Source organism: Carcharodon carcharias, chromosome 19 (assembly GCF_017639515.1).
Source record: "Carcharodon carcharias isolate sCarCar2 chromosome 19, sCarCar2.pri, whole genome shotgun sequence".
Taxonomy (NCBI): domain Eukaryota; kingdom Metazoa; phylum Chordata; class Chondrichthyes; order Lamniformes; family Lamnidae; genus Carcharodon; species Carcharodon carcharias.
Window position 1 is genome coordinate 72,396,095 of NC_054485.1, and position 27,138 is coordinate 72,423,232.

A 27,138-nucleotide genomic window follows, 5' to 3' on the forward strand; every position below is an offset into this window, starting at 1 on the left:
TACAAACTGAATGACGCTATGCACAGATTGAGAAAGAGAGCCTGGCTATTGTCTTTGCTTGTGAGCATTTCAACCAGTTCCTGTTTGGGAGAGAGAAAGTGATCTTAGAGTCTGACTACAAGCTACATCAAAGACATCTTAGTCAAATCACTTCTATCTGCTCCAGAGCGTTTACAAAGGATGTTACTTTGCAGAGGTATCATTTGGAAGTGAAGTACAAGCAAGAGAAGCGGATGTACATCACCGACATGCTGTCGAGAGCTGCACTCTCTTTGAAGGAAGTTGATGATGCTAGTACAGAGTGTGAAATCTTCCAGATTCAACAAGAAGCAACAGCACAACATGCTCTGGAAGTCAACAACCCAGCAGAGACACTGAATCTGACAGACAAGCGTCTTGCTCAGATCAGGAAAACTACACAATAAGAAACAACTCTTCAAATGTTACAGGAAGTTGTGATAAAAAGATGGCCTGAAACCATCAAGGACACACCTGTTGCTGTAAGAGAGAATTGGACAGTCAGAGATGAAGTGATCGTCCAAGATGGCATCTTGTACAAAGGGACTAGGGTCACTATCTCTAAAGAGATGAGAAAAGAGATGCTGAAGCACATCCATACACAAACCATCAATGAGTCTAGTCTGAAGGAGGTAATAGAAGTGCTCTACTGGCCAAACATGAGCAATGAGATTAAGGACCACGTCAGCCAGTGCAGTGTTTGTAATGAGCATCAAGCTAAGCAAGTTAAAGAGCTGTTCATGACTCATGACATCCCAGACAGACCATAGATGAAGCTTGGAGTAGACCTCTTCACTCTCACTGGAACTGATTATCCCATCATAGTCGGCTACTATTCAGACTACTGGGAGTTAGACCAGTTGAATTCAGGCACTTGATGAATGATTGGGAAATTCGGCACCACACATCATCTCCACATTATCCCCAGTCAGATGGAAAGGCTGAGGCAGCGGTGAAAACTGCCAAAGGGATCATCAAAAAATTGACTAGATCCAGCACAGAAGTGTACAAGGCAATCTTAGAGTGGAGAAACACACCTACTGAAGGCATGGAAAGTTGCCCAGTCCAGTGACTAATGTCACTCTGCACCCAGACCACTCTTTCAACAGCTAAAAAACCACTGAGGCCAGAAGTAGTAACAGGGAGTGAGCGACAAGATCAAAGTAAAATGACTGAGATAAATTTCACTTTGATAAAGCTGCCGCATCGTTGCCAGAGGTGAGAGTTGGAGACCTGCTCAGAGTGAAAACATTCAACACACTCAACAAAAGTCAGCTCACTTGAACAACCAGAACTATCATTACAACCACAGACATCTATGTGCACCTGGAGAAGCCACTCCATCACCTGATGAGACAGGAGGGAGGGGGACAGGAGAAAGCGGCACAAGAGGGAAAGGGACAGGAGAAAGTGGCACAGGAGGAAGAGGGACAGCAGAAAGTGGCACAGGAGGAAGAGGGACAGGAGAAAGTGGCACAGAAGGGAGGGGGACAGGAGAAGGTGGCACAGGAGGAAAAGGGACAGGAGAAAGTGGCACAGAAGGAGGGGGACAGGAGAGAGAGGCACAGGAGGGAGGGGGACAGGAGAGAGAGGCACAGGAGGGAGGGGGACAGAAGAGAGAGGCACGGGAGGGAGAGGGACAGGAGAGAATGGCACAGAAGGGAGGGGGACAGGAGAGAGAGGCACGGGAGGGAGGGGGACAGGAGAGGCACGGGAGGGAGGGGGACAGGAAAGAGAGGCACGGGAGGGAGAGGGACAGGAGAAAGTGGCACAGGAGGGAGGGGGACAGGAGAGAGAGAGGCACGGGAGGGAGGGGGACAGGAGAGAGAGAGGCACGGGAGGGAGGGGGACAGGAGAGAGAGAGGCACGGGAGGGAGGGGGACAGGAGAGAGAGGCACGTGAGGGAGAGGGACAAGAGAGAGAGGCACAGGAGGGAGGGGAACAGGAGAAAGCGGCATAGGAGGGAGGGGGACAGGAGAGAGAGAGGCACAGGAGGGAGGGGAACAGGAGAGCAGCACAAGAGGGAGAGAGACAGGAAAAAGCGGCACAGGAGGGAGGGGGACAGGAGAAAGCGGCACAGGAGGGAGGGGGACAAGAAGGAGGGGGACAGGAGAAAGCGGCACAGGAGGGAGGGGGACAAGAGGGAGGGGGACAGGAGAAAGCAGCACAGGAGGGAGGGGGACAGGAGAGAGAGGCACAGGAGGGAGAGGAACAGGAGAGCAGCACTGGAGGGAGTGAGACAGGAGGAAGGGGGCAGGGGTAGAGCTACAGTAGGGAGAGAAAAATTTACTCTTCTCTGCTCTCTCCCTATCACCCCTTCTTTCCTCCTGGTCCTCTTTCCTACCTCTCTGTTCTCCTCATTCCTGTGTCTCTTCCCCCCATCCCTTTATTTTCCTTCTCTTGCATTATCCTCCTATTTCTCTCTCTTTCTCTCTCCTATCTCACCTCCACCTTTTCTTAACCTCTTCCTTTCTCTCACCTTTCTCTCCTACTCCTCAATACCCTCCTCTTCTAGCCTGGCTCTCGCCTTCTTACCTCTCTTCTATCTGTCTCTACTCCCATTTCTCTCTCTTTCTCTTTCCCATCTTTCAGTATTATAAAGATGAGAGGGATACAGGGAAAGTTCACCAGTTCCTCTGGGTAGTGTTCTGGGCCCAACCATCTTCAGCGGCTTCACCAATGACCTCCCTTCCATCATAAGGTCAGAAGTGGGAATGTTCGCTGATGATTGCACAATGTTCAGCAAACATTCGCGACTCCTCGGATACTGAAGCAATCCATGCCTAAATGCAGCAAGATCTGGATGATATCCAGGCTTGGGCTGACAAGTGACAAGTAACATTGACCACACAAGTGCCAGGGAATGACCATCTCCAACAAGAGAGAATCTAACCATCGCCCCTTGACATTCAATGGCAATACCATCGCCGAATCCCCCACTATCAAATTCTGGGAGTTACCATTGACCAGAAATTGAATTGCCATGTAAATGCTGTGGCTGCAGGAGCGGGTCAGAGACTGGGAATCCTGCAGCAAGTAATTCACCTCCTGACTCCCCAAAGTCTGTCCACCACCTACAAGGCACAAGTCAGGAGTGTGATGGAATACTCCCCACTTGCCTGGATGAGTGCAGCTCCCATTACACTCAAGAAGCTTGACACCGTCCAGGATAAAGCAGCCCACTTGATTGGCACCACATCCACAAACATTCACTCCCTCCACCACCGACGAACAGTGGCAGCAGTGTGCATCTACAAGATGCACTGCAGAAACTCACCAAGGCTCCTTAGGCAGCACCTTCCAAACCCACAACGCTACCACCTAGGACAAGGGCAGCAGTTACATGGGAACACCACATCCTAGAAGTTTCCCCCAAGCCGCTCACCATCCTGACTTGGAAATATATCGCCGTTCCCCCACGGTCACTGGATCAAAATCCTGGAACTCCCTCCCTAACTGCACTGTGGGTGTACCTACTCCACATGGACTACAGCAGTTCAAGAAGGCAGCTCACCACAACCTTCTCAAGGGCAATTAAGGATGGGAAATAAACACTGGCCAGCCAGCATTGCCCACATCCTTAAATGAATAAAGAAAGAAGAATAAAGCAGAAACTCCATACAATATTATTGAGGTAATAATGTAATTATGATTATATTAAACTATTTTAACTATTTCTCCTGTTTATGTGACATAACTGAAATAAACTATTATCTGTGGGCCTGTAGTTTGCTGAAATAATTGGTCACCACAGCATGGTGACTGGAGTCATGAACATGACTGACTGTTGGTGCCTGAACGCCCAAAAACTCTGAGTGTAATTTGAAGAGCTGCCTCAAACTGGCGCAATCGGCAGAAACTCACCACTCTCATTATTCCCATCTGGGGCCGTGGTATTTCTGTGGCTGGTACCAGCTTCCTGGGTGATGTTTCATAAACCAGTGTTAAAGATTTCAAAAGTTCAATTTACTTTTGACATGACTTATATTTGAAATTCCTGATCCTTTAAATAACAGCCAGATTACACCAATAAAATTAAAGAAGAATATTACTAAAGTATATTTTAAAAATGATGTGCAACCAATTGAAGCAGTTTTGTTTAAGGATTGTGATCTGATTTGTTTCATGATCAGCACAGTGTGTAAACAGGATAATTTCTTCACTCATTTTACAATACATTTCTGTTTCAATAAACCATGATGGTGGGGGTAAGGGGGGAATGTTTGTGCAGGTAGTGCAGACCCTCAAGAACTTTTAGTGTGGCCTTGACAACAACTTTAATCCACGTTCACAGAATAATCCTTCCAGAGTCGATCGTAAAAGATCCCATGACACTAGGTCGTAAAAGAGCAGGGGAGTTATCTCCCCTGATCTCCTGGCCAGTGTGGATCCCACAATCAATGTGACAAAAACAGATTAGTTGGTCATTATCACATTGCTGTTTGTGGGAATTTGATGTTGTTGTGAAAATCCAATTTATAATTTATGTATTTTAGAATATGACTTTTAGAAATTAAAGTTTTCACTGTACATAAATGAGGTAATCTGTTTAAGAAACTGGTAATAACTCTGATGTAAATGCAATTCAAACAGGCTTTGAGTTTATTACAGTAAAAACTAACCTATGTTGATCTTCCGAGGTCAGGGGTAGAGGTGTGAAAGGAATAAATAGGGGGTCAGCCGAGTAAACATGGTGGGTATTTGTTCATGGGCCCAGGAAGTCTGGAGAGAGGGCATTTGCATTCATTAGTACTATTCATCATATGGCGTATGAAATCAAAGAGTTGGGTAGAAGTTTATTTTGTTTAATTTAGCTGGGTGTTTGCTCATAGAAGGCAGTTGCAGTTTTGCTTTTATGTAGATGGAATCTCACTAGATTGAGAGAGCCAACAGGAGATGATTACTCATCAGGCCTGTACTTTGAACAGAGAAAATACTAACTTTATTGTTTACTGTATGAAATGTGGGTGGAGGTCAGGTTCAGTTGGAATGTTTATGATGGAAAAGCAGCTGGAAGATTTTCCTAGTTTGAAATTAGACCAAGATATCTACAGTGGTCCTCACAGAGCCTGTAAGGAAAACAGTCAGTGAAGTTAGCTTGGAATCTGTGCGAAGGCAGTTGGGTATCTACCAGCAAACCAAACAAGGATCTGAGGTATCCCTAGTTATGGGGTGTTAAAGAAAAATTGGAGGGTCGCTCAGCTAAAAAGCTATGGGTTGAGAATAGCTGAAACACTGATGAGAATTAAAGTGAATTCTGGAGGGTTGTGGCATACCTTTGGCTTAGTCCCTAAAGAAGTGAAGAATCAAGATTCTTGTAATGTATAAGGGAACTCTTTGGTGGAAGTAAGAAGTAGAACTGAGTCTATAGTATCGGTAATGATAAACTATTGTGATAAGTTCATAGTGCTTGCTTTGTTTATTTCTTTTATATAAAGTTTGTCTTTGTTGAAAATGTGAAATCGAATCACAGAGTTCTGGATGATTGGATTTCTCTTCAATCATGAATGATCCCTAACAGGATTGTCACACTGGGCAAATTGGCTGCCATATTTCTTATAACACTGACTACACATCAAAAAGTATTCCATTGGCTGTAAATTGCTTTCAGATGTCTATTTCATGAAAATTGATATATAAATGCAAGCCTTTCTTTCTTTGGGAAATATTATGCTTCCTGTGAACTGGAAATTATAAACCCATTGATGGAATAAGTATACCAGCCCATAGTGACACTGAGCAATATATTGTGTACAGGACTCTTACTGTAGGCTCCTGAGTGTTTCAGTGAATAGGAACACACCACAAAGCAGATAGTTTGCGTTAAGCAAAAAGAATTTATTGTGAGTTATTAATCTATACAGAAGGTTAGTAAAACATCAGACAAATAAAAACATAATATTCAGCCTATAGTAAACATTGAATCAACTAAAATGACATAAGCATTTCAAAATGACACAAGAGCCTTCCTTGAACATGAAATGAATCTTGGAAGAGTGTAAGGTGAACATATCACACCGTTATTACATTGAGGTATAATGGGCTGAGGAAACTCAGGACTGTAGTACACCCACTCCCTCACCATGCTCAGGATCGTAGTCCTCCCAGACAGGAGAGTACAAACATTACCCATGGTATTAGTCAAACACCCGTCACCTGACATAATCCATCTATAGTTCAAACCACCAACTAAAGCAGGGTCTGATTCTACCCCGTATCCACTCCTGAGAGCTGGCTCACTTTACTAACACACTCACATCAGGGGAAACTCTCTCAGAATACGACAGACAGAAGTTTCTTTAAAATCTCTGCGCTTTAGTCTGGCTTCCAATTCTGATGGTCAGAAATGACACCAAACTTTAGTGGCACAGGATGAAGCTTGTTTCCATCATACAAACCCACCAATGGTTACAGGAATCCAGTGATCCATAGACCAATCAGTTTCCATTTCTGGAAGACGCTCTTCCCCTAGTTGAGGTAGACAGTGCTTTCTAATTCGCAACTTTACTCTGGCCCTTCATTCACCACAATGCTTCTGTAGCTGTCAATCTGGTTTAACCACTCCCTCATATCCACCTTCAAGACCCGTTTCCCAAAATTACCTTTGCTATGTGGATGAGGAACAAGGACTGATGTCTGCTGGACAGATCATTAACTTGTTCATAACAGGGTAAATCCTGACACGCATTCTCTTTAATTGCCTATTTCCTGTGGCTGAGGAAATCTTCCCAGAGACACAGTGGCATCTGTGCATTAGCAGGAGTTCTATACATGTTGATGTCTTCATTTGGTGACGTTTGGTGAACTGGTCAAAGGTTAAATTGACCTTCTTGAAACGACTGGACTGATGGTGGGAGAGCTTCGAGCAGACACTGCTGAGACAGACAATGATTTGGAACGCCAGCTCCCCTGTGTGAGTACTGGAGGGTAAACAACACAGACAACTCTCAGAGTAATGGAAGCAGGTGACCCAGCTCCAGGTCCGTGTGGAGGTGTTGGTGTATGGTGAGAGAGGAGGAGTAGGTGAAACAACCCATTCACACATCACGCTGGAAGGGTTTGTCTCCCATTTGGTTTCACTGATGCTCCCGGAGGTCCAACAACTCTAGAAGGCTTTATTACAGAACTCACACCGAAAGGGTTTCTCCCCTGTATGAGTGTGTTGATGGACCAGGAGATACACTGACTGTGTGAAAGCCTTGTCACACACCTCACACCTGGAGAGTATATCTCCTATGTGGAACTGTTGATGCTGCAGGATATCAGATGAGTGGGTGAAAGCCTTGTCAGAAACATTGCAATTGAAGAGTTTCTGCACTGTGTGAATCTGGTTGTGTTCCAGGCGGGCTGAAGACTTTGAAGCAACTTCATCAACTCATTCTTGAATGGTTACTTCCTTGTGTGGCTTCCAGCAAGGACAAGGAGTTCTGATGAGTTTGTGAAGGCTTTGCCACACACTTCGCATGTGAATAGTTTCTCTCCAATGTCAATACATCAGTCATACATCAGGCCTGATGACTGTGCAAAGCCCTCATTAAATGCTTCATACTTAATGGCTTCTCCACTGTGTGAATGTGTCAGTGTTTCACAAGTATCACTCACAGTTGTCTCACACCACACACTGAAACATATTTTCCTCTGTGTGGATACGTCAATGATTCGTGAACGCTGCTGACTATGTGAGGCTCAATCACACACCTCACTTGGATTCCCCACTGTGTGAACACGATGGTGATCCAACAGGCCCCATAGTTGTTCAAAGTCCATTTTACACACCTCACACGTGAATCTTTTCTTCTCCCGTTTGTGAATGCGCCGGTGACTCACCAGGCCTGGCAACTGTGCAAAACCCTTATTACACAGCTCACACTTGAATGGCTTCTCCCCAGTGTGGAGGCGTTGGTGTGTGCGGAGGGTCGATGAATGCGAGAATGATTTGTTACACACTTCACACGTGAATGGTTTCTCCCCAGTGTGGATGCGTTGGTGAATGCGGAGGGTTGATGAGCCTGAGAACGATTTGTTGCACACTTCACAAGTGAAGGGTTTCTCCCCTGTGTGAATGCGTCGGTGTTGTGAGAGTGCTGATGACTGTGCGAAGGCTCGGTTGCACAACTCACAACTGAAGGGTTTCTCCCCGGTGTGAATGCTATGGTGTTCCAGGAGCCTCGTGGATGTCGCAAAAGCTTTATCGCAAACCTCACACTTGAAGGGCCTTTCCCCTGTGTGGATTGTCTGATGGACCAGGAGATGTGATAACTGTGTGAAGGCTTTGCCACACACCTCACATTTGACTGGTTTCTCCCCTGTGTGAATGCGTTGATGTATGTGGAGGGTGGATGACGATGAGAATGATTTGTCACAAACAATGCATGTAAATGGTTTCTCCCCCGTGTGAACGTGTTGGTGTCTGAGGAATTGAGTTGAGCACGAGAACGATTTGCCACACATCACACATTTGAATGGCTTCTCTTCCATTTAGCTCTCATGTTACACATTGTACAACAGATGCATCCCGTGGAGCCCTCCTCACACACCTCACACCTGAACAGCCTCTCACCTGTAGGAATGAGTCAGTGGTTCATGAAGTTCGATGAATGATTGAAACTCTCACCACACTTGGAACCCACTCACACTTCTTCCCAGCCTCACCCTGACTGACCACCCACAGCCGAACCTTCAGAAAGGTTGGTTCTGATGGAAGGCTCCACACCACTGACCAGATTCAGATCTGATGATATGTCAAAGCTCCCCTGACCTGACCGATTTCCAGATGATAGTTTCACTGCCCAAGCTTCTCTGTGTTGAGCAATGCTGTGAAGGGACTGGATGTCTTCCCACAGTTGTGCAGTTGTTGCTTGGGTGATGGTCAGGATCTATCTGCGGTGTTTATCCTCTCTGTATTCTCTGGTGTAGTACGGTGCAATCCTTCTGTAAAACAGGAAAAGGAAACATGATTTCCCCCAACTCCCTCTCCTCCTTTACTGAAGGGACTGACTCCTCAGTTAGAGACTGGTCCACAGTGAGTGTCAGTCTGCTATTCCCCTGTGTGGGGGACCAGATACAAGTCCCTTCTTTTTTCTCACTTGACTGTCACACACCCTCTGTTTCCAGCAGGGACACTGGATAGTGACCAGGAGCAGACAATGTGGCTACTTTCTTTCCTCCGCCCAAACCCCATCTTCCCAGGCACCGTGAGGACGATGGAAAAGACATTCGGGCGGAGTGTAAAATGGGCTCTCAATTCACCATGCACTCACATCACTGAATCGTATCAATCTGGAAACATCCCAGGCTCCTCCGTCACCATCCCTGGGTATGTCCCATCCCACTGGCAGGTGGGGAAGTCTCAATATTGACTCCATGGAGTCTCATGGCTTCAGGTCAAACAAGTTCAAGGAAAACTACCACTCCCCTCCCAACTGATGAATGAGAACTTCACCATGTTAATCATCACTAGGGGAGTGGAGGTCAGATCCCCAAACTGGGTATGCATGAGGTGCAGTGAGCCATCAGCAGCAGCAGGATTGTATTCCACCACAATCTCACAGCCTGACACAGCCCTCATTCCATGATTATCATCATACCAGTATATTCATGTCAGGAGCAGCGTTGGGTATACTTTATAGTCCAGGTTTAGTGAACATACACAAGCTGCATGCAAGCTAAACACCAAGGGTAGCAGGTAATAAAGAACTAAACAGCCCTACAATCAACAGATCAGAGCAAAACTCTGTAGTCCTATCACATCTTGTCGAGAATTGTGGACAACTAGTCAAGTAACAGAAGAAGACGTCTCCATAAACACCTCCATTCTTAACCATGTTGGGGTCAGGTGCAAAACACAAGATTAATGTGTCTTCAGCCATAAATAGTGAGGAGATGATCAAACCTGGCCTCGTCCTGAAGTGCTGGGAGAACTCCCCTTCAGACCACTCAATCCTCCCCAGTGTTGAGAAGGCTCATGTCAAGAGTGTGTTATAAACGTGAAGTTTGTAAGATTGTTATGTTTTAAACCATCTTTGTGATGTATGGTAAAAGAGAATACTGTGGAAAAGGTGGAGAATAGGTGGAGCAGTTGGTAGGAGGCTATATAACTCTGCCTGGCAACAGCTCAGGTGATTTGTTTACCATGGAGATATGTTGGGATTTTCTGAGCAAGATGCAAAGTTATCACACCTGAAACCAAAGGCAAGAGCAGCTGGGGCTGACTAGACAGATTTTCTGTCTCCAAGATTTGAAGCAGAAAGGGAGAGAGGGAGTGAAACAGGTCTCACAGAGAGACCAGTCAGCAGAGAGGAGAGGGTGTTCTTTCTGTGGGCTACCAGGCAGAATGTGGGAGGGAACACGGTCTCTGGTCTAATAGATGCATCCTGTGACAATCTAAAGATTCCAGAAGTTTGTCCTATTGTGTCCAGGGAGGGAATCGCTGGAGGAGGCCTCAGTATTTTGCAGTTGGTTCAGAACCTCTGTGGAAACTCCGAAAAGTGCCTTTTGATGGTCACTCAAAGTCACAATTCAACGAAATGGAGAGGAGTGAACCCATTGGAAGTTGGGGGTGATGTTGGACTGGTTCCTGTAAAAACTGTGATTCTGCAGATAGCGAGATGTTAAATATAACTTTTTAGTTATCTTGTTAGTAAAAGTCTTAAAATTTGAAATCTTGTGCTATTCCTTTAAGTTGTCACGAGGACTTCAATCTCTTTAAAAATTAAGTCTCGACAGAGATTGTAACAACACCGCTAAAAAAGATGATCACATTGCTGTTTGTGGGAGCTTGCTGTGCGCACATTGGCTGCCACGTTTTCTACATTACAACAGTGATCTCACTTCAAAAAGCACTTCAGTGGCTGTAAAAAGCTTTGGGATATCTGGTGGTCATGAAAGGCTCTGAAGTCTTCCTTTTTTACCTTTTCTGAGGAGGTTACAGAGTCAAGGCAGTGGAAGGTCTTGAAGGGATTTGAAAAGACAGGAAACATCCAGCTCCCAACACACAGACAGAACTCAACAATAGGAAATCAGTAAGAATCCTCAGACACTCTGCACCTCCCAGATAATGACACCTCACCTTCTCATATTCAGTAATGACCCTTCAACAAAACTCAGCCTGTAAATCAGAAGGGAAATGCTTCCAATAAACACACTCAACATCCAACACACAGCTCCAGTCAAACAGTTCAGCACAAAGCACCGAGTAAACAGCTCTCTCAGCTGGATCTTCTCACACAGCATAAGGGGCATTTCCACACCTGATTCCCCACAGGATGGTCAGACTGCCTGAACATTAATGTGGATATTATGTGATGTGATTATTATAAATTATGTTCCTTCACTCACCATCTCCTCACTTGGTTTTCAGTCCTTACAGGAAGTGAACCAGCTGTGGAGGAGGAAGAGGAGAGAATGGGCAGAGTGGGTGGGCTCTCTGATTGACGTCTCTCACAGCCAATCCTAATATTTTTGGGCAACATGAGTTTCCTGAAGCTTGGGAAACTGACCAGTGAAATGGAGGCGACTTTGAGCAGTAGATCAGGTGGGAATTTAAACTTGTCATTGTCCCATCTGAATAAAACCTCAGTTATTGCAGCTGCTGTCTCAGTTCCTTCTGGTAAACATTTGACAGAGATTTCTAATCTGAGAATAGCATTCTTCATCCTCAGAGGCTTTCAAACTGACAACATCAGTGTGGGATGTGTAGCCTTGGATGTGTTTGACAGCAGATCAGAAGAGAAAGACCCACAGCATCCAAGGCAGCAATGACGTGCAGTGGTGGGATCAGCACATGCACAGGAGGGAGGGAAACAGGAGAGAGAGAGGCACAGGAGTGAGAGGGACACAGGAGAGAGAAACACACAGCAGGGAGAGAGGAAATTGACCTGGTATTCAGGGAGTGACCGGCTCGGGAAGTGGGATGGGGCTCAATGTGTGAGTAGATGCCCCATGAGGTGATATCTGACAGCCCTGCCCTGTCCAGGGTCGCCTCCTGTGGAGGTTCAGCTCCAATTTCTGAGGCTCAACATTCACCTCATCTGATTCCTCTCCTGGGATGTCCCAGTCCATTCACCTCTCCCGGGATGTCCATGTCCATTCACCTCTCCCGGGATGTCCTTGTCCATTCACCTCTCCCGGATGTCCATGTCCATTCACCTCTCCCGGGATGTCCATGTCCATTCACCTCTCCCGGGATGTCCATGTCCATTCACCTCTCCCGGGATGTCCTTGTCCATTCACCTCTCCCGGGATGTCCTTGTCCATTCACCTCTCCCGGATGTCCATGTCCATTCACCTCTCCCGGGATGTCCATGTCCATTCACCTCTCCCGGGATGTCCATGTCCATTCACCTCTCCCGGGATGTCCATGTCCATTCACCTCTCCCGGGATGTCTTGGTCCATTCACCTCTCCCGGGATGTCCCAGTCCATTCACCTCTCCCGGGATGTCCCAGTCCATTCACCTCTCCCGGGATGTCCCAGTCCATTCACCTCTCCCGAGATGTCCCAGTCCATTCACCTCTCCCGGGATGTCCCAGTCCATTCACCTCTCCCGGGATGTCCCAGTCCATTCACCTCTCCCGGGATGTCCCAGTCCATTCACCTCTCCCGGGATGTCCCAGTCCATTCACCTCTCCCGAGATGTCCCAGTCCATTCACCTCTCCCGGGATGTCTCGGTTCATTCACCTCTCCTGGGATGTCCTGGTCCATTCACCTCTCCCAGGATGTCTCGGTCCATTCACCTCTCCTGGTTCCTCTCCTAGGCTGTCCCAGGCTAGACCTTGTTTGAGAGTGATATTGTTCAGTGTGCAATACACGAGGATGATGTTTAACTATTTCTCCTGTTGAAGTGACACAACTGAAATAAACTATTATCTGTGGGCCTGTAGTTTGCTGAAATAATTGCTGACCACAACATATAGACTGGAGTCATGAACATGACTGACTATTGGTGCCTGAACGCCCAAAAACTCTGAGTTTAATTTGAAGAGCCGCCTCAAACAGGCACAATCGGCAGAAACTCACCACTCTCATTATTCCCATCTGGGGCCGTGGCCATTTCTGTGGCTGGTACCAGCTTCCTGGGTGATGTTTGATAAACCAGAGTTAAAATTCAATTTAAACGTGACATAACTTACATTTAAAATTCAATATGGTCAATTTCAGCCGCATTGCATTGATAAAACTGACATAAACTAGCATAAACTCTCAGCTACAACCTGTGTGCTTGTGGCAGCTGCATATTTGCCAAGGAGTTTTACCAAAACAGACATTAAAAAAAATGTTGTGTGACCAATTGAAGCAATTTTATTTAAGGCTGGCACATTGTGTTCTGATTGGCTTCATGATCAATGCAGTGTGTAAACATCTACAGGATAATTTCTTCATTCACTTTACAACATATTTGTGTTGCAATAAATGGTGGGTGGGGTTTGTACAGGGAGCCCAGAGCCTGAGGAATTATTCGTGTGGCCCTGACAACAACTTTAATCCATGTTCATGGAATAATCCATCTGGAGTTGGACTTGAACCCACAACCTTGTTCTCTGAGTCAGAAGGTTGTGTGTACAAGTCCCTCTCCAGGATTTGAGCACAAAAAATCATGGCTGACACTCCAGTGTAGTACTGAGGGGTGGAAGAGATTACAGAGATAGGGAGGGGAGAGGCCATGGAGGGATTTGAAAACAAGCTCAAAAACCTCACTAAAACTAACCCCTCCCGGGATGTCTCGGTCCATTCACCTCTCCGGGATGTCCCGGTCCAGTCACCTCTCCTGGGATGTCTCGGTCCATTCACCTCTCCCGGGATATTTATTTTATATAAAAAAAAGTCTTGAGGCTTGGTGGATATTATTCCTGAATTCAGAGCTACATCTAAAACATACCAATTGAAAATATCCTTCCCAGCTTTCCTGGGAAGAGTGGGTTATTCCTTGAGTTTTATTCCTGACAGACTGTTAGAACTGTGCCTAAACAATAGAACTTTCATGAGTGAATGAAAGCAGAATGGTTAATCAGCTGTACTGATTGAAGACAATCCCTTAAGATGTCCATTCCAATTGACACCAGGAACTTTACCATCTTTCACAGCTTCAGGAAACCAGACACAAAGACAACATTGACACCTGCAGCTCTAACTAGTTACCACTTTAAATCAAATCAAACTTTCAGGCTACCAGTTTACAGGAGGAAAAGGATTCTGTACACAACCTTGGGACTTAACTCCTTGGAAACTGAATCTAATACAATAGAAATATTATAAGCTATTGTCAGCCATGGCTTAGTTCGCACTCCTGTCTCTGAGTCAGAAGATTGTGGTTTCAAGTCTTACTCCAGTGACTTGAGCACTGAGGCTGATACTCCAGTGCAGTACTGAGGGAATGCTGCACTGTCAGAGATACCATCTTTCCGATGAGGTCAACCAAGGCCCTGTCTTCCCTCTCACGTGAATGTAAAAGATCCCATGACACTATGTATAGAAGAGCAGGGGAGTTATCCCTGATGTCCTGGCCAATGTGGATCCTGCAATCATTGTCACAGAAACATATCAACGGATCAATATGACATTGCTGTTTGTGGGAGCTTGCTGTGCACAAGTTGTTTCTAACCTTCGAACAATTGCAACTCTTCAAAAAGCACTTCATTGGCTGGAAAGTACTCTTGAACGCCCTGAGTTCATGCAAGTTGATATATAAATGCTAGTCTTTCTTTCTCAGGGAAACATCATGTTCCTTGTGAAGTGGAAATTATAAACACATTGATGGAGAATGTATATCAGCCCTGTCATGAAGATATTAATATATATAATGTTATTGGGAAATATTTTAAATTGGACTTGTAGTGGGGTCTGTGTCTGAGTGTGTGTCTTCATTGGATTAAAGTCAGCTAGTCTGGATGCTTTGATGTACAGTTAGTTTTGAGATGTTAAACAGTGAGTAAGTTAAGATATAGGGTACATTTGCATTTTGTTGAATACACCATTCAAAGACTAAGGGGTGAAATCTTGCACCTAGCTAGGAGACAGCAAGCAATATGCTTATATTACTAATAAAATTGGTACTATGAAATGGGTTTTATTGTTAGAAGAGGTGGAGTTCAAAGGGCCTGGTGAAACAATGAGAATTTGCATTCAAAGGGTATACAGAAAATAGTTTTGTGTGTAAGTCAGAAGCATGGAAGATCTAAGCCACTTATAAGTCTGCAACTGTCTGCGAAGGAACCAAATTGAAAGGAACCTCACTTTGAATTCGTAAGATAAAATGTACTTTGCCTGTTTAAGTCTATGGGTTATTGTTGCCTTGGGGAAGATTACTTGGGAGTGATTAATTTATGGATTTCTTTAATAGTTATTATGGTAGTAAATTGTTAACAGGTGTATGTGTTTAATACCTTATTCAATTAATAAATATTTAATTTATATAAAAAAAAGTCTTGAGGCTTGGTGGATATTATTCCTGAATTCAGAGCTACATCTAAAACATACCAATTGAAAATATAGGTTAATATAGGTTGTTTAAAATTTCCTTCTAAATAACCCAGCCTTTACCAGCTGCTGTGTCATAACAAGCCCACAGTGGCATTGACCAATTTATTGTGTACAGGACTCATACAGTAAGCTCCTGAGTGTTTCATGAATAGGAACACACCATGCTGACAAAACAGCAAGTTTGGGTTAAGCTAAAAGAATGAATTTATTGTGATTTATAAATCTATACAGAAGATTGATAAAACAGCAGACAAACAACAACACAATATTCAGCTTACACAAACTTTGAATCAACCAAAATAACAAAGCATTTGAAAACAACTCAAAATCTTTCCCAGAAATGAAATGAATCTTGGAAGATTGTAAGGTGAACATAACACACCGTTAGGACATTGAGATATGATGGGTTAAGGGAACTCGGGTATATAGCGAATCATTCCCACTCCCTCACCATACTCAGGATAGTAATCCTCCTAGGCAGGACAAACATCCACCACCTGAGGAGCATCTGAGTATAATTCACATCATCATCTCAAACAGGGTCCGATTCTACCCCATACCCACTCCTGACTCACTTTACTAACACACACACACACACTCACATCAGGGGAAACTCTCTCAGAATACTACAGACAAGTTTCTTTAAAATCTCTGCGCTTTAGCCTGGTTCCCAATTCTGATGGTCAGAAATGGCACCGAACTTTAGTGACACAGGATGGAGCTCGTTTCCATCATACAGACACATGCAGAATTGAAGAGATTGAGAGAGGTTTACAAATCTGTTGCAGAGTGGACAATGACACTGCAGTCATCTGCAAACTGTAGATCATGTGTATCTATGGTGGTCAGTTTAGTTTTGGCACAGAGGTGACCAAGGTAAATGAGTTTCCCATCTGGATGGTATTTAATACTGACACCAGAGGGCAGTTGATCTTTGATGAGGTGAATAGTCACTGTCAGGTAGATTGTAAATAGAATGGGGGCTATCTCACAGCCTTGCTTGACACCAGTCTGGATTTTGAAGGCTTCTGTTTCAGATCTCTCACTCAAGACAGTTGCAGTCATATCATCATGAAGCAATTGCAGGATTGTGATGAAGTTTCTTGGACAGCCAAATCATTGGAGCACAATCCACAGAGTCTCAAGATTTACTGAGTCAAATGCTTTGGTCACGATGATAAATGTAATGAAGAGTTCCTGGTGTTTTCTCGACATTTTTCTTGGATTTCTCTGGGAACAAAGACCATGTCAGAGGCTCCTCTGGAAGGTCTAAAGCCAAGTCAAAGTTCTAAGTGATGCCTCTATCACTCGATCGATGTGGGGGGCTGATGCCTGCTGGACAGATCATCGACTTGTTCGATCGGTGATGAACATCCACCCAGCACCAAGACATCACAAGGCCCAAAAGACCAAGAGGAAGAAGATCAATATCTCAGCCCTAAAACAGAGGAATTCCAGGTGCAGCTCATGACCAATCTGGAAAATCTTCACACATCCAACTCAATTCCTGAGCAGTGGGATCAAATAAAGTCAGCTGTACTAAACTCCTGTGCCCAGACCATTGGATTCGAGCATTATCGTCACCAGGACTGGCTCGACGAACATGATGTTCAAATATGTGACCTCCTGGAACAAAACGATCAGCCTTCATTGCCTGGCAGAGCAACCCAAGGTCACAACTCAAGAAGACAGTATTTCAACAGCTCAAGGCTGACACCCAAAGACAAATCTGGAAGATAAAGGACATCTGGTGGGAGGAGAAATCCTGATCATCAATCTGATCATCATGACATGCAAAGCTTTTAAAGTCTTCAGGCCCACCTACACACCAAGATCAAATGGACAAAATCTCCTTCATTCACAGGATGATGTTTCTATTCTTAAGGATGACAATGCCATCTGTTAACGTGAAAAGAAGATTTTGAATAACTCCTCCACCATGAATCCACAGTGACAGCTGATACCCTCCAGTCTATTCCCCAGTGCCTGTGGTAGAATCCATGGGTGAGTCACCATCAATGGGAGAGCAATCAAACAGATGAAAAACAACAAAGCCTGTGGCCCCGATTGTATTCCAGCTGAGGTCTTCAAAGCTGGTGGACTTCTGCTCACATCAAGATTCCATTCATTCATCCTATGGATTTGGGAGGAAAGAGAACTCCACTGGACTTCAGGAATGTGACAATTATAAGGAAGGTATATTTTATAAGGGAGATAAATCATGCTATGGAAACTATTGAGGTATTTCCCTCTTGTCTAGAGCAGGGAACATCCTGACACACATTCTCCTGAATCGTGAACCTCGTGTGGCTGAGTAATTCCTCCCAGAGACACAGTGGCATCTGTGCACAAGCAGGAGCTTCTATACATATTGATATTTTCTTTTGGTGATGTTTGGTGATCTGGACAAAGGTTAAGTTGGTCTTCTTGAAACGATTGGACTGATGGTGGGAGAGGTTTGAGACAGACATTGCTGAGACAGACAGTGCTTTGGAACAACAGTTTCCCTGTGTGAGCACTGGAGGGTAAACAACACAGACAACTCTCAGTGTAACAGAAGCGGGTGACCTGGCTCCAAGTCCGTGTGGAGACGTCGGTGTATGGTGAGAGAGGATAAGTGAAACAATCCAGGCACACATTATACTGGAAGGGTTTGTCTCCTGTTTGGCTTCACTGATGTACCAAGAGGTTCAACAACTGTGTGAAGTCTTTACTACAGAACCCAAACTGATCGGGTTTCTCCCCTTGTGAGTGCGTTGATGGATCAGGAGATACGCTGATTGTGCAAAAGCCTTGTCACACACCTCACACATGGATGGTTTCTCTCCAGTGTGGATCTGCTCATGTCCCAGGAGTTTTGATGATGTCAGATAACTTGTATTGTGAATCTCATACTTACTGCCATGTGTGTGTCATCTGATGGACTGGCTGATTTGATCAGTTTGTGATGCTTTGTCACAGAGCTCACACTTGAAGAGATCCCCTTCTGTGTGACTACACTGGTCAACATGGAGGTTTGATGACTGCAAGAATATTTTGTCACACTGCTCCGATGTGAATGGCTTCTCCCTGTGTGAGTGCGTCAGTATCTCAGGAGCATTGAAGATTGTCTGAAGGTTCGGTTGCATATCATACTCTTCAATAGTTTCCCACCTGTGTGAGCATGACTGTTTCACCAGGCACAAGAATCATACAAAGACTTTGTTACACACCTCACACTTAACGGGCTCTCCCCAGTGTGACTGTGTTACTGTTACACAAGTATCAATGACTGTTCAAAGGTTTGGTTGCACACCTCAGACTGGAGTGGTTTCTCATCAGTGTGCCTCTGCTGGTGCTTCAGGACATCAGAGGGATGGGTGAAAGCCTTCTCACAAACCTCACACCTGAATGGCTTCTCTCCTGTGTGAATGCGTTGATGTGCACGGAGGTTTGATGACTCAGAGAATGATTTGTCACACACTTCACACGTGAATGGTTTCTCACCTGTGTGGATCCGCTGGTGCTTCAGGAGATCGGAGGAGTGGGTAAAAGCCTTGTCACAAACCTCACACCTGAATGGTTTCTCTCCTGTGTGAATGCGTTGATGTGCGCGGAGGTTCGAAGACTCAGAGAATGATTTGTCACATACCTCACAAGTGAATGGTTTCTCACCTGTGTGAATGCGTTGGTGACTGCGGAGGTTTGATGAGTGTGAGAATGATTTGTCACACACCTCACACTTGAAGGGTTTCTCCCCTGTGTGAATGCGTTGGTGTTGTACAAGCGTCGATGACCATGTGAAGGCTCGGTTGCACACCTCACACTTGAAGGGTTTCTCCCCTGTATGAATCCTCTGGTGCATCAGAAGATCAGAGGACTGGGTGAAAGCCACCTCACAAACCTCACACCTGAAGGGTTTTTCCCCTGTGTGATTCCTCCGGTGTCTAAGGAGACTCGAAGATGCCACAAAAGCTTTATCACAAACATCACATTTGAAAGCTTTCTGTCCTGTGTGGATTGTTTGGTGGTCCAGGAGGTTTGAAATTCGTGTGAAGGCTTTGTCACACACCATACACTTGACTGGTTTCTCCCCTGTGTGGTTCTTCTGGTGTCTAAGGAGGCTTGAAGATGTCAAGTAAGCTTTATCGCAAACGTCGCACTTGAATGGTTTCTCCCATGTGTGAATGTGTTGGTGCATACAGAATTGAGATGAACATGAGAATGATTTGTCACACACCTCACACTTGAATAGGTTTTCATCCATGTAGCTACTCTTGTGACAGATGCACCTTCTGTGTTAGGAGATCTTATGAGCCTGTGGAGCCCTCCTCACACACCTCACATTCAAACAGCCTCTCACCTGTACGAATGAGTCAGTGGCTTATGAGACTCGATGAATGATGGAAGCTCCCACCACACTTGGAGCCCACTCACACTTCTTCCCAGTCTCACCCTGACCGATCACCCACAGCCGAACCTTCGGAAAGGTCGGTTCTGATGGAAGGTTCCACACCACTGACCAGTTTCAGATCTGACGATATGTCAAAACTCCCCTGACCCGACCAATTTCCAGATGACAGTTTCAATGCCCAAACTTCTCTGTGTTGAGCAATGCTGTGAAGGGACTGGATATCTTCCCACAGTTGTTCCTTGGATGATGATCAGGATCTATCCTCTCTGTATTCTCTGGTGTAGTACGGTGCAATCCTTCTGTAAAACAGGAAAAGGAAACATGATTTCCTCCAACTCCCTCTCCTCCTTTGCTGAAGGGGCTGACTCCTCAGTTAGAGATTGTTCCACAGTGAGTGCCAGTCTGCTATTCCCCTGTGTGGGGGATCAGATACATGTCTTTTCTTTTTCCTCACTTGACTGTCACACACCCTCTGTTTCCAGCAGGGACACTGCATAGTGACCAGGAGCAGACAAGGTGGCTACTTTCTTTCCTCTGCTCAGCCCCCATCTTCCCAGGCACCATGAGGACAATGGAAAAGACAGTCGGGCAGAGAGTAAAACGGGCTATCAATTCACTATGAGCTCAGGTCGAGCTGGTCGAGTTTTACACTTAGAGTATGTGTTTAAAATAAAAAAACACTCAGGAGAAATGTTAATTCAATGGAGATTTTGAAATTTCTTCCCTAGTTTTCCAAAATTATTTGAAGAAACTAAAGAAGATATTTCTTCAGTATAGCTGTTTGAAGGGTTCTGGATTATCCTGGGAAATTAGATACACTGCACTCGCTCAGACTGCACATCCCAAATTCAGCTATCAGCCACAGCACTGGGTAAAACTATCAAATCCAAGCCCAGGCTTTTGGGAAAGGCTGAGACCTTCAGGTAAAATCTTTAAAGAAGGCATTAAAAGAGATTTCAATCAATATATCTCCAGGTATGACAGCCGAATTGCTCTGGTGCTGGATTAATAACCCAGAGATTGAGAGTTCAAATCCAACCACGGAAAGTTACATATATAGGATTATAGTGTGTGTCAGAAGCAGCACTGGGAACATCTGCAACAACACTGAAGAGTCTCGACGGTACCGAGAACACAGCAGTACCCCTAATCAGAGCCACTATCACTGGACTCAAAACTCACTCCCTCCACCACCAGTGGGAGAAGGTAGAATAGTGTATTGTCACTGGACTAGTAATCCAGAGGTCCAGGCTAATGCTCTGGGGACATGAGCTCAAATCTCACTATGGCAGCTGGTGGAATTGCAATTCAATTAAAAATCTGGTCACTCTACCTCTCTTTCTTCCTGTAAGGCAATCTTTAAAATCTACCTCTCTAAGCAAGTTTTCGGTCATCTGTAATAATATTACATTATGTGCCTCTGTGTCAAATATTGTTATCAATCTTGCTAAGCACCTTGGGACATGGAACTATGTTAAAGGTGCAGCTCCAACAACACTCAAGAAGTTTGACACCGTCCAGGACAAAGCAGCCCACTTGATTGGCACCACACCCACAAACATTCACTCCATCCACCACCAACGCACAGTAGCAGCAGTGTGTACCATCTACAAGATGCACTGCAGGAACTCACCAAGGCTCCTGAGGCAGCACCTTCCAAACCTATGACCACTGCCATCTAGAAGGACAAGGGCAGCAGATTCATGAGAACACCACCACCTGGAGGTTCCCCTCCAAGTCACTCACCATCCTGACTTGGAAATATATCGCTGTTCCTTCACTGTCACTGGGTTAAAATCCTGGAACTTCCTTCCTAACAGCACTGTGGGTATACGTACACCATATGGACTGCAGGGGTTCAAGAAAGCAGTTCACCACCACCTTCTCAAGGGCAACTAGGGATGGGCAATAAATGCTGGCCCAGCCAGCGAAGCCCACATCCCATGGATGAATAAAAAAAAAATTGTGGAGGGCAAACAAAGCAAGGGAATACTTTAAAAACAGGAAGTTATTGAGAGGAGTTGACGAAGTGCAAGACCTTGGAGCACAGGTCCTTGCAGGTGGCAGGACAGATGGACAAGGTGGTCAAGAATGCATATGGAATGTTTTGCTTTATTGGATGAGATATTCAATACAAAAGCAGGGGTGTGATGCTGGAACTGTATAAAACACTAGTTAGGCCACAGCTGAAATTTTGTGTACAGTTCTGGTCACCACATTACAGGAAGGACATAATCGCTCTGGAGAGAGTGCAGAGGAGATTTACAAGAATGTTGCATGGGCTTGAAAATTGCAGCCATGAGCAGAGATCGGAAAGACTAGGGTTGTTTTCCTTAGAACAGAGGAGGCTAAGGGGTGACCTAATTGAGGCGTACAAAATTATAAGGGGCCTAGATAAGATTTCCCCTAGCTGAGGGGTCAATTACTGAGTTGGGGGGTGGGGGGCATAGGTTTAAGGTGATTGGTGGAAGGACCAGAGGAGACATGAGGAAAAACGTTTCCACCCAGAGGGTGGGGGATGTCTGGAGTTCACTGCCTAAGCTGGGTGGTTGAGGCTGAAACGCTCAACTCATTTAAAAGGTACTTGGATCTGCATCTGAAATACTGTAACCTGCAAGGCTATGGACCAGGTGCTGGAAAGTGGGATTAAAATGAGCAGCTAGTTTCTTTTTCCTCTTTTTTGGATGGTGCAGACACAATGGGCTGAATGGCCTCTTTCAGCAATGTAATTTTGCTATGGTTCTGTGGTTCTAAATGCAAGTTGTTGTTTATTGTTCTTATGTAAAAAGTCAGAAAGTGACTGGGTGTTCAGTAGGAGCAGCGTGATTCCCCTCATGGCTCACTATCCTACTGACCCTCGCTGTGAAGCAGTCTCCCAGTAAGGGGGCAGACTCATTGCAAAGGGAGATTGGGTTGTAACCTATAACTGGCAGCAGAGAAGGGTAGGAATGGCTGCACACTAGTTCAAACTCAGTGTGTCAAGGAGCACTGAAGGATGCACCTTCAGGCTGCAGTCCCCTTCCTGCATGGACGGGGAGGGGGTGAGGGTAGTTCCTGATCTCAGTCCAGAGGTAGATTTTAAGGAGTGTCTTACAGGAGGAAAGAGAGATAGAGAGATGGAGAGGTTTAAGGAGGGAATTCCAGAGCTTAGGGCCCAGGCAGCTGAAGGCACGGCCACCAATGGTGAAATGATTAAAATTGGGGATGCTCAAAATTGGAGGAGTGCAGAGGTCTTAGAGGGTGAGAGCTGATTGGAGGCTCTTAAAAGTTGATTGTCAACTTTGATTCAGGAGGTAGCACTCTCACCTCTGAGTCAGAAGGTTGTGGGTTCAAGTCCCAGTCCAGGACTTGAGCACTGAGGCTGACACTCCAGGGCAGTCGTGAGGGAGTGCTGCACTGTCAGAGATGCCGTGTTTCAGATCTGATGATAAAACAAGTTCCTTTCTGCTCTCTCTAAGGTGTGTGTAGAAGATCCCATGGCACTGTTTTGAAGAACAGGGGAGTTATCCCTAATGTCCTGACGAACGCTGATCCCTCACCAAAAAACAGATTATCTGGTCAGGATCACGTTGCTGTTTGTGGGAGCTTGCTGTGCTCACATTGACTGCCACATTTCCTACATTACAACAGTGTCCACACTTCAAAAGAAATTTATTTCTGTAAAGTGCTTTGAGACATCTGGTAGTCATGAAAGGCTCAATATAAATGCAGATCTTTCTTTTTGTTTGTTTTGAGGAGGTTACAGAGATAGGGAGGGTGGGAGGTCTTGAAGGGATTTGAAAAGACAGAAAACATCCAGGTCCCAACACACACACAGAACTGACCATTCACAGTCCACAGGATAATAACCAGCTCCCACACATACAGAACTCAACAAGAGGAAATCAGTAAGCATCCTCAGACACTCTGCACCTCCCAGATTATTACACCTCACCTTCTCATATTCAGTAATGACCCAGCAACAAAACTCAGCCTGTAAATCAGAAGGGAAATGCTTCCAATAAACACACTCAATATCCAACACACAGCTCCAGTCAAACAGTTCAGCACAAAGCACCAAGTAAACAGTTCTCTCAGCTGGATCTTCTCACACAGCATAAGGGGCATTTCCACACCTGATTCCCCACAGGATAGTCAGACTGCCTGAACATTAGTGTGGATATTATGTGATGTAATTATTATAAATTCTGTTCCTTCACTCACCATCTCCTCACTTGGTTTTCAGTCCCTACAGGAAGTGAACCAGCTGTGGAAGAGGAAGAGGAGAGAATGAGCAGAGTGGGTGAGCTCTCTGACTGACGTCTCTCACAGCCAATCCAAATATTTCTGGAGCAACATGAGTTTCCTGAAGCTTGGGAAACTGACCAGTGAAATGGAGGCAACTTTGACCAGCAGATCAGGTGGGGATTTAAACTTGTCATTGTCCCATCTGAATAAAACCTCACTTATTGCAGCTGCTGTCTCAGTTTCTCCAGTTAAATGTTTGACAGAGATTTTTAGTGTGGGAATAGCATTCTTCATCCTTGGAGGTTTTCAAACTGACAACATCAATGTGGGATGTGTAGCCTCGGATGTGTTTGACAGCAGATCAGAAGAATATAAGAAATAGGAGCAGGAGTAGGCCATTTGTCCCCTCCAGCCTGCCCCGCCATTCAATAAGATCATGATTGATCTGCTCCAGGCCTCAATTCCTCTTTTGTGCTAGCTCCTCATAGCCCTCAACTCCCCGATATTTCAAAAATCTATCTAACTCTTTAAATACTTTCAGAAGAGGAAGACCTACAGCCTCCAAGGCAGTGATGATGTGCAGTGGTGGGATCAGCACATGTACAGAAGGGTGGGACATGGGAGAAAGGGCACATATTAGACTGGCACAGGAAGAAGGAACAGAGAGGGGAGGAAAATTTGTCTCTGTGACTTGGGGAATGACTGACTGACTTGGGTCGGGTATATGGGAGTGACACTGTGATTCAGTGAGTGACCCTGGGAGTAACATTGACGTGGTGAGTGACACTGTGATTCGCGAATGACTCTGACTCAGAGATTGACTCTGTTACTGGGTGAGTGATTTGGGAAATGATCCCTCCCCAGACCGAACTGCCAGCTGATGCCACATCTCTTGCCTAAACCCTTTCTCTGCCCCTCACTCCTCACCTCTCACCTAAACCCATGTCCCGCTCCAGGATTCTGGGACTTTGGAGAGGAAAGGGAGGTTGGAGATGGGACAGTCATGTGCAAGGACAGAGGGGTCAAAGGTTATTTTCTTGGGGAGAGGGTGATAACATCCGATTTAAAGGAGAGAGGGACAACATCTGAAGAGAGAGAACCGTGAACAATATCGACTAACATCGCAACCAGGTGGGGAAGTTGAGTGATCAGCAGTTTAGTGAGAATAGGATCGAGTGAACAGGAGGTGGGTCTCATGGACAAGATGAGCTCAGAGAGGGCATGAGGGGAGATAGGAGAGAAAGCAGAGAAAGATGTGAGTTCAGGGCTAGGGCAAGGGGAGCATTAATGGAAGTTTGTCCATGCGGGCTAGTGGAAGGGAGTGAAGTGACAGAGGCAGCTGATGGGATTGTTTCAATCTTATTTGCCTGAGCAGAGAGGTCAATAACCAGGGTTTGTAATAAAGGCATGACCACTTACGATCTAGAAGGACAAGGGCAGCAGATTCATGGGGATACCACCACCTAGATGTTCCCCACCAAGTCACTTGCCATCCTGACTTGGAAATATATCACCATTCCTTCACTGTCGCTGGGTCAAAATCCTGGAACTCCCTTCCTAACAGCACTGTGGGTGTACCTACATCACATGGACTGCAACAGTTCACGAACACAGCTCACCACCACCTTCTCAAGGGCAACAAGGGATGGATAATAAATGCTGGCCCAGCCAGCAAAGCCCACATCCTGTGAATGAATAAAAAAAATTGCATCTAATGGTGGGAGGGCGCACTCCTGACAATTATCACTGAGGAACACTGGGGATTTTCAGATGGTCAACGGTTGTACTTGAATCAGTGGGATTGAGAATGTTTGGGTTTTTGCTTGATATGGGGAGTAAGGTTAAAAGCACATGAGGGCAGTGGTGTTTTTGCCCTCGAAATATCACAGATAATTTCAAAGAGCCATAAACAGTGGCAAAGAATTCACTAAGGAGTTAGGTTACAATATCGATGATTAGGGAGCTGGAGCACGGGAGAGACAGAATCTGTGATTGGAGGAGCTGGAGCACGGAAGAGTCAGAGTCTATGGTTGGAGGAGCTGGAGCACGGGAGAGACAGAATCTGTGATTGGAGGAGCTGGAGCATGGAAGAGTCAGAATCTGTGATTGGAGGAGCTGGAGCATGGAAGAGTCAGAGTCTGTGGTTGGAGGAGCTGGAGCACGGGAGAGACAGAATCTGTGATTGGAGGAGCTGGAGCATTGAAGAGTCAGAGTCTGTGGTTGGAGGAGCTGGAGCATGGGAGAGACAGAATCTGTGATTGGAGGAGCTGGAGCATGGAAGAGTCAGAGTCTGTGGTTGGAGGAGCTGGAGCATGGAAGAGTCAGAGTCTGTGATTGGAGGAACTGGAGCATGGAAGAGTCAGAGTCTGTGATTGGAGGAGCTGGAGCATGGGAGAGACAGAATCTGTGATTGGAGGAACTGGAGCTCGGGAGAGACAGAATTTGTGATTAGGGGAGAGTTAGAGAGAAAGATAGAGATGTAAACAATTCTCTTTAGAACAGAACCTCAGACTCAGGGAGTCAATGGATAGTTGACACTTTTTTCCCTCCTTTTGGAATTATTTATTTTTTAAAATCCTTTTTCGAGTTGTGTGTTTTTTTATTGAGGGGGAGATGTGCCAATTTTTGGCAGACTCCGGCTAAGATGCACTGAGGTGGGTCATTTTTAAAAATTATTTATAAATAAACAGTCCCCTCCCCACCCCCGACCCCTCTCCCAGTTGCAACAACCCTCCTTTTCAATAGAAAAGAAAAAGAAAAAAGAATTGGGATCTAGATCCCACCATCGGCACATCTGGAGGAGACAGGGAGGAGGACAAGATGGTGGAGGATACAGTGCAGCTGCAGCTGTGATTTTATTTTATTCGCTCATGGGATATAGGCATCAGTGGCTAGGCCAGCATTTATTGACCATCCCTAATTGCCTTTGTAAGAGGGCATTTTAACCACATTGCTGTGGGTCTGGAGTCACATGCAGGCCAGACCAGGTAAGGATGGCAGATTTCCTTCCCTAAAGGACATTA

The 27,138-nt window shown here is 45.4% G+C and overlaps 3 protein-coding genes across 4 annotated transcripts in view; 1 reads left to right on the forward strand and 2 right to left on the reverse strand.

The window, feature by feature from the left end:
- Positions 1–5,835: 5,835 nt before the first annotated feature.
- Positions 5,836–11,612, reverse strand: LOC121291102 (zinc finger protein 239-like). The gene is made up of 2 exons (XM_041212158.1): positions 11,356–11,612; positions 5,836–8,949 (listed from the first exon to the last, which is right to left on the reverse strand). The coding sequence occupies exon 2, from the start codon at positions 8,494–8,496 to the stop codon at positions 7,705–7,707; it is 792 nt and encodes a 263-aa protein (XP_041068092.1). The 5' UTR covers positions 8,497–8,949; positions 11,356–11,612; the 3' UTR covers positions 5,836–7,704.
- Positions 11,613–15,675: 4,063 nt separating this feature from the next.
- On the reverse strand, positions 15,676–24,130 carry LOC121291746 (zinc finger protein 271-like). Its single transcript, XM_041213263.1, has 2 exons — positions 24,092–24,130; positions 15,676–20,187 (listed from the first exon to the last, which is right to left on the reverse strand). Exon 2 carries the CDS (start codon positions 19,739–19,741, stop codon positions 18,749–18,751), a length of 993 nt encoding a protein of 330 aa, XP_041069197.1. The 5' UTR covers positions 19,742–20,187; positions 24,092–24,130; the 3' UTR covers positions 15,676–18,748.
- LOC121291745 (zinc finger protein 271-like) overlaps positions 24,119–27,138 on the forward strand; it is a 40,239-nt gene continuing 37,219 nt past the window's right edge. For both annotated transcript variants that reach the window (XM_041213262.1, XM_041213260.1), the window contains exon 1: positions 24,119–24,288. The gene's annotated coding sequence lies outside the window, so the exon portion shown is untranslated. The remainder of the gene's footprint in view (positions 24,289–27,138) is intronic.

Coding starts and splice junctions, on each gene's coding strand:
- LOC121291102 (XM_041212158.1), bottom strand. CDS start 8,496: ATGGAAGAGAAGCCATTCAAATGTGTGATGTGTGGCAAATCGTTCTCG.
- LOC121291746 (XM_041213263.1), bottom strand. CDS start 19,741: ATGGATGAAAACCTATTCAAGTGTGAGGTGTGTGACAAATCATTCTCA.